At 49.0% G+C, this 7,087-nt stretch overlaps 3 protein-coding genes across 3 annotated transcripts; all 3 read right to left on the minus strand.

The window, feature by feature from the left end:
- Window positions 1–617: 617 nt before the first annotated feature.
- On the minus strand, window positions 618–2,430 carry LOC105287129. The gene has a single exon (XM_011352575.2). The coding sequence runs from the start codon at window positions 2,428–2,430 to the stop codon at window positions 922–924; it is 1,509 nt and encodes a 502-aa protein (XP_011350877.2). The 3' UTR covers window positions 618–921.
- Window positions 2,431–2,493: 63 nt separating this feature from the next.
- Window positions 2,494–3,966, minus strand: LOC113562575. The gene has a single exon (XM_026972348.1). It carries the CDS (start codon window positions 3,964–3,966, stop codon window positions 2,494–2,496), a length of 1,473 nt encoding a protein of 490 aa, XP_026828149.1.
- A 57-nt stretch (window positions 3,967–4,023) lies between these two features.
- LOC113562576 lies at window positions 4,024–5,874 on the minus strand. The gene has a single exon (XM_026972349.1). The coding sequence runs from the start codon at window positions 5,872–5,874 to the stop codon at window positions 4,024–4,026; it is 1,851 nt and encodes a 616-aa protein (XP_026828150.1).
- Window positions 5,875–7,087: the final 1,213 nt, after the last annotated feature.

Raw genomic sequence — 7,087 nt, forward strand, 5'->3', positions numbered from 1 at the left:
GTTTTCCCCCTCCACTGTATTTTCGGTTAGATTTTTTTATCACCGGAAGTGGGCGTCGTCCTGGGTGGCGATGATTTTGGTTATCGGGCGTGTTTTTTTGGTTAGGGCCCTTTATCACCGGAAGTGGGCGTCGCCCTGGGTGGCGATGATTTTGGTTATCGGACGTGTTTTTCGGTTAGGACCTTTTATCACCGGAAGCGGGCGGAGTCCTGGGCGATAATGGGGGCCTTTTATCACCGGAAGCGGGCGGGGGTTTTTCCCCCTCTTTTGGTTATCGGACGTGTTTTTTCGGTTAGGACCTTGTTCTTGGTTCTTCAATCGTTGCCGACGAATTGCACTTTCGGCTACTCGATCCACCTTGGTGCAACACGGCGAGAAGCGAAGGAAGACCGTAAAGCTGAATAAGTGAAAGAGCGGAAGATGTGAAATGAACTTTGAATGTATGATTAACAAAGGCTTTATTGTAACACGTCGAAAGCGCGTTTTAACAGCAAAGAAACTTCGTAAGAGATACACTGTGGCTTTAAGTCCGATCGACTCGACTCGCGATGCTCTAATGACAATGATCAGCTGATTCGGAAGCTAGCCGGTGTCGGATTCGGTAGCGAGGAAAGACGAACGCGTGTTTGTCTTCGATTCGCTTCATAACAAGTTCTTATTTTGAGGCTTAGAATCGATGAAAGGAATATGTACATGCAGAAATTAAGATGATAAAGAAAATCGCAGTTGTAATTATTGATAAAAGTCTGAACATTACCGCCCGCTTCAGGGGCGATGACGCCGCTGATAATGGACGAAGAACTAATGATATAATCAGCGAGGATAATGAACGCACGCGTGAATTACGATTACGACGAGACTATTTGCAAGTGTGACCGAACACGACAAACCCAAAGAACAGCGAAATAATAGAGAGTAATTTTATGACACGTAAAGCGGACAAAGTTTGGTGATGGGGCGTTTGTATGTCGACGTCGACGTGCGCACCGAAACCACCCGGACAAGGCCATCCGCGCCGGGATGAACGGCGATGACTCTTGCCAGAGGCCACTTGCTTGGCGGTGTGCGCTCGTCGACGACGAGAACAAGATCCCCCGTTTTGACATTGCGTTCGGGCTGGTGCCATTTGTTACGAGTTTGGAGATGGTGAAGATACTCTGCCGACCATCTCTTCCAGAATCGGTCAATGAACTGGCGCAGCAATTGCCAGCGTGAGAGTCGAGAGACGGGAACGTCGATTAAAATTGGCTCAGGAACTACTGCCAGCGGTGCCCCAATGAGAAAGTGCGCAGGTGTCAGCACGTCCAGGTCGTCAGGATCTTCCGATAATGCACAGAGAGGCCTGGAATTGAGTACTGCCTCAATTTGTGTTAGCAGCGTGTTGAACTCCTCGTATGTCAGAACGGCGTCTCCAATGATACGACGAAGATGGAACTTGGTCGACTTCACCGCGGCCTCCCACTTGCCGCCGAAATGAGGCGCTCCAGGCGGATTAAATTTCCAAGCCGTGCCATCAGCAGCGAGAACGTGTGCAAGATCAGCTAGCTCCTTGGAGGCTGCGGAGAACATTCGTCGCAATTCGGCATTGGCTCCAACAAGATTGGTTCCGCAATCGCTCGTTATCGTTTGACACAAGCCTCGGCGTCCGGTGAAGCGTTTGTACGCAGCGAGAAAGCCTTGAGTGGTGTAGTCTGTGGCAAGCTCTAGGTGTATTGCTGAAGATGAAAAGCAGACAAATACAACGAGATAACCTTTATACTGACGAGCGGAGCGTCCACGCCATGTGCGCAACGTGAACGGCCCAGCATAGTCGACACCCGAATTGAGGAACGGTCGTGCCGGTGTAACCCGAGAAGAAGGAAGCTGGCCCATAAGTTCTCGTGCTGCGACTGCACGGTAGCGAGAGCAGCGAACGCATCGTCGAACGAACGAGCTGATAGGAGAGCGACCACCCAGAATCCAATATTGCCGGCGGAGCGTGGCTAGCATAAGTTGCACCCCGCCATGAAGAGTTCGATGATGCACGTCTGAGATGACGAGGCGAGAGAATGAGCACTCTCGAGGTAGAATGGCAGGATGCTTAGCATCTGGATCTAGCAGTGAATGGTTGAGTCGTCCACCAACTCGGAGAATACCATCTTGACCTAAAATAGGAGTCAGTTTTGATAACGGATTCGAGCGAGGGAGTGGGGTACCCTTTGAGACGGCGTACAACTCATTGGCGAAGTAGCGGCTTTGAGTTTCTTTGATCCAGAAAAGTAGCGACTCGTGAATTTCCTCAGGCGTAAGTGCATGCGGATTTGATGGATGTGGATTGCTTCTGAACCGAGAAACACAGCGCTTAAGCCAGGCAGTGATACGCAGCAGCCGATTGAGCTGCGAATACCGATCGATTAGGTCCCAGGTTGACTTGAGTGCGATGTTGATCATCGTGCAGCGAGAGCGTCGATGCTCTAGATCGACCGTAACGTCGAGAGCGGGCACGGTTGTCGGCTACATCACAGACGGTTGTTTTAGCCAGGCAGGTCCGTGCCACCAGAGCTCATGATTGAGAAGTTGAAGTGGCAGAAGTCCCCTGGATGCGCAGTCGGCTGGATTATCGGTTCCAGCGACGTGGTGCCATTTTGCATCTGGAACAAGCTCCTGAATTACAGCGACCCGATTTGCGACAAATTCTGCCCATTGTGATGGCTGACCTCTAATCCACGCGAGACTAACGCTAGAGTCAAGCCAAAGATGCACTGGAACAGATTGATACTTGAGGAGTATTTTGCGGATGCGAGAGATCAGACGAGCCAGCAGCATCGCAGCGGATAACTCAAGTCGAGGAATCGTCTGTTTTTTGAGTGGAGCTACTTTGCTTTTTGCCACGAGTAAAGTGATATTAACATCTGAAAACTCAGAGAATGAGCGAAGGTAGACGACAGCCCCGAGAGCGTCGTGTGACGCGTCGGAGAAGCCATGGATTTCAATGGCCTGCGAGTCTGAGTGCGTATGAAGCCACCTCGGAATGGAGTACGACTCCACGGTCGTGAGATTGTCGGCGAAGCTCACCCATTTCTGCGAAATTGCGGCTGGAACGGGGTCATCCCATTCGATCTGGTCCTTCCAGAGCTGCTGAATGAGCATTTTCCCAACGAGAGTGATGGGCGAGAGCCAACCAAGAGGATCAAAGAGCTGAGAGATACGAGACAGAATTGTGCGTTTCGTGATAGAAGAAGAAGAGACAACAGCACTGACCTTGAATCGGAACGTGTCTGAGTTTGGATTCCATATGAGTCCGAGAGTTCTAGCCTCTGCGTTGAATTCTCGGTTCGAAAAATCAAGCTGCGAAGATTCGTGAATATTGGCCAGTATGGTGAGATCGTTGGTGGACCACTTCTGCAACGGAAAGCCGCCCGCTATGAGTAACTGTGCTAACTGCTTGGCTTTGTCAGCCGCGCGTTCTGGGGTGTCAGCACCTGAAAGCACATCGTCAACGTACATATCATCACGTAAGATCTGAGCTGCTTGTGGAAAGCGATGTTCCTCATCGTCAGCAAGTTGTAAAATAACACGTATTGCCAAGAATGGCGAACATGCTAAACCGAAGGCGACCGTGCAAAGAAGATATTCGAGCGGAGGCCCCGCTTCACTCCAAATGATCTTTTGAGCTGGTTGATCGTCAGGGTGAACGAGAATCTGCCGATACATTTTTTCGATATCAGCTGCGAACACGTATGGATGGACACGCCAACGGAGCAGAACGGCGTCGAGATCCTGTTGAAGCTTTGGACCAGTGTGAAGGCAGTCGTTGAGTGAGTATCCAGACTTTGTGCGGTATGATCCGTTAAAAACAACTCGCAGTTTGGTTGTAGTGCTTTGTTGACGAAGAACTCCGTGATGTGGCAGATATACAGAGGCGGATTGTACGTCGGTGGGGACGGTGCAGCGTTGCATGTGCCGTAAACTAGCGTACTCCGCCATGAAGTTCTTGTATAGTTGACCAAAGGTGTTGTTGATGACGATCTGTCGCTGTACTCGTCACATGGATTGCTCCGCAGCCTGGCGAGTATCCCCCAGGCATCCGATATCAGACCGGAACGGCAGCCTGACAATATAGCGTCCAGTTGGATCACGAGAGTGAGTTGTGCGAAAGTGCTCTTCGCACGCTTGTTCATCTGCGTGGAGCCTCGCGTGAGTCGATGACGGAATGTCCTCCTGAGTCCAGAACCTTTGCAAGGAGTCATTGAGACTAAGTTCTTCGTCGGAGGAAAGCGATACGGTCGTCACTTGGTGGATTTGGCTGTATTTTTGCGAGGTTGATCCAGAGACGATCCAACCAAGTGTAGTGTGCTGAGCGACAGGAGCATTGGATGGTCCCTTGCGGAGCTCATCACGAAGAAGATGTCCATAGATGTCAGCTCCGAGGATGATATCTATCTGAGCTGGCGTCGCAAAGTCTGGATCGGCGAATGGTAGTCCCTCAAGATGGTCCCATGAAGAAGTGTTGATTGGCTCCGATGGTATTTTACCTGTCAACTGAGGTAGGATATAAGCAGTTGCCGTAAAGAATGATGATGGGTCGACACACGAATGAAGTTGCACGGAAACCACTCCCCGGACAGATCCGACTTTGTGAGCACCGACTCCAGCGATGTTCAGCGACGATCGACTGCGCGAAAGACGCATTAATTGAACGATAGATTCACTAATCAATGAGATTTCTGAACCCTGATCCAAGAGTGCGCGAAGTACGAGACTTCGTGATTCATCAACCAAGAGACGAACCTGAGCTGTGGCGAGCAGAGTTTGTCGCTCGGAATGATCGACTCCAGATGAAACGAAGTGAGCTACGGCGGTTGGTTTCTCGACACTTACTACTGAAGAGGAAGGCGAACTCGATGATGAAAGAAATGGAACTGATGGTGTGAATGTTGTCTCCCGATGAAGCAGAGTATGATGTTGAGCCTTGCACAGGCGACATCGTTTGAGACAGCGACAATCTGCAAAACGATGATTTCCGAGGCAGTTGAAGCACAGATTTTTTGTCTCAACGAATTTCCGACGATCGTCAAGAGATTTGGACGCAAACTCTGAGCATGAGGCGATATAGTGCGAAGCTGAGCAACAGGAGCATCCCGATTTGGTTATTGCAGCTGAGTGAATACGAACAGGCTTAGATTTTGAGCCTGCTTTCGGAGCAGTTAACTTGGAGGCGGAATTGCGAGAACTGATAGCCTCGAGAGCGCGAATGCGCCCTTCGAGAAAGACCTCCAGTTGAGAGAATGTAGCTAGCTCCGTGGACTCACCGAGGTGAATTTCCCATGCTTCGAGAATGGTGGGGTCCAATCTTCGAGTGACGAAGTGGACGAGAATCGAGTCCCAGCTTTCAACGGGAACGTGGAGAGCAGCTAGAGACCCGAGAGATTCCTTGATCGTAGAAAGAAGGTGCTTGAGATCGCTACTTGTAGCTTGCGTGAGCGGTTTCAAGTCGAAGATTCGATCAAGGTTCGAAGAAACAATAGCGCGCTTATTTTCGTATCGCGAAGTGAGCGATTCCCATGCGCGAGGAAAGTTATCAGACGTAATCGATATATTTGCAATGAGTCGCGACGCTTCACTCGAAACCTGGCTTCGTAGATAATGCAATTTTTCCACGGGAGAGAGATCTTGATTGGACACGACCATCGATGAGAAGAGATCTCGGAACGCTGGCCAGTCATAATAGTTGCCCGTGAATTTCGGTAAGCTGATTTTTGGCAAAGCGCGACTAGATCCGGAACAGCAGGTGATTGATAGTGTTGAGTGCGTCTGGTTTCGGCTCAGCGAATGAGTCTTGCAATTGAAGAAGATTCGATTTAGAGTCGAAGTAAGATTCCTCACAAGTTGCATATAAATCTTTTGAGAAATAGTCAAGTGAGCGTTGTTCGTCCGTAATAGATTCGACTAATTTATCGTGGTTCGATTGAAATTTATTCCAGTCTGAGTCGAGCTGGTGGATTCGCGCGGTTAATGTAAACTTGTTTAGTTTCTCTTGTCCAAGTTTTTTTGTATTTGTGTAAGCCCGAGCTATTCGACCGAAGAAATCTTGTTGTTTCTCGACAACAGAAGTGACGGTTGGCATGGTGAAAAACTTCGAAAGGTCGAGTGAGTAATGAGCTGACACCGATAATGATAATTACTTGGAATGGCAAAGAATAACGATTGACAGAATGTGGCTTACAGATTTCGACGCTGAACCCCTTCTTACAACGGACGACCAGGCGGACCCTCGTGGAGTTCAATCTCAGCAACCAGGAGGTCGAAACATAGATAGCACTAGAATGGACACTGTGAGAAAGAAGCGACAAAGAAGATCCGGCTCGAAGGACCAAAATGTTCTTGGTTCTTCAATCGTTGCCGACGAATTGCACTTTCGGCTACTCGATCCACCTTGGTGCAACACGGCGAGAAGCGAAGGAAGACCGTAAAGCTGAATAAGTGAAAGAGCGGAAGATGTGAAATGAACTTTGAATGTATGATTAACAAAGGCTTTATTGTAACACGTCGAAAGCGCGTTTTAACAGCAAAGAAACTTCGTAAGAGATACACTGTGGCTTTAAGTCCGATCGACTCGACTCGCGATGCTCTAATGACAATGATCAGCTGATTCGGAAGCTAGCCGGTGTCGGATTCGGTAGCGAGGCAAGACGAACGCGTGTTTGTCTTCGATTCGCTTCATAACAAGTTCTTATTTTGAGGCTTAGAATCGATGAAAGGAATATGTACATGCAGAAATTAAGATGATAAAGAAAATCGCAGTTGTAATTATTGATAAAAGTCTGAACAACCTTTTATCACCGGAAGTGGGCGGGGTTTTTCTCCTCCACTGGATTTTCCGTTAGATGTTTTTTTATCACCGGAAGCGGGCGGAGTCCCGGTCGACGACGTTATTTTTGGTCATGCGCTGATAACGATTTTCCCTGATATCACCGAAAGCGAGCGGTGTTCTGGTCGACGTTTTTTTTCGGTTAGGATCCTTTATCGCCGGAAGCGGGTGGCGTCCTTGTCAAAGACGTTATACTTTTGGTCATCCGCTGATAACGGTTTTTCTATATGAAGCGTA

Source organism: Ooceraea biroi, chromosome 9 (genome assembly GCF_003672135.1).
Source record: "Ooceraea biroi isolate clonal line C1 chromosome 9, Obir_v5.4, whole genome shotgun sequence".
NCBI classification, from domain to species: Eukaryota; Metazoa; Arthropoda; class Insecta; order Hymenoptera; family Formicidae; genus Ooceraea; species Ooceraea biroi.

What these genes read in the sequence shown, in the direction of transcription:
- LOC113562575 (XM_026972348.1), bottom strand. Translation starts at nt 3,966, where the DNA reads ATGGCGGAGTACGCTAGTTTACGGCACATGCAACGCTGCACCGTCCCC.
- LOC105287129 (XM_011352575.2), bottom strand. Translation starts at nt 2,430, where the DNA reads ATGATCAACATCGCACTCAAGTCAACCTGGGACCTAATCGATCGGTAT.
- LOC113562576 (XM_026972349.1), bottom strand. Translation starts at nt 5,874, where the DNA reads ATGCAACTTGTGAGGAATCTTACTTCGACTCTAAATCGAATCTTCTTC.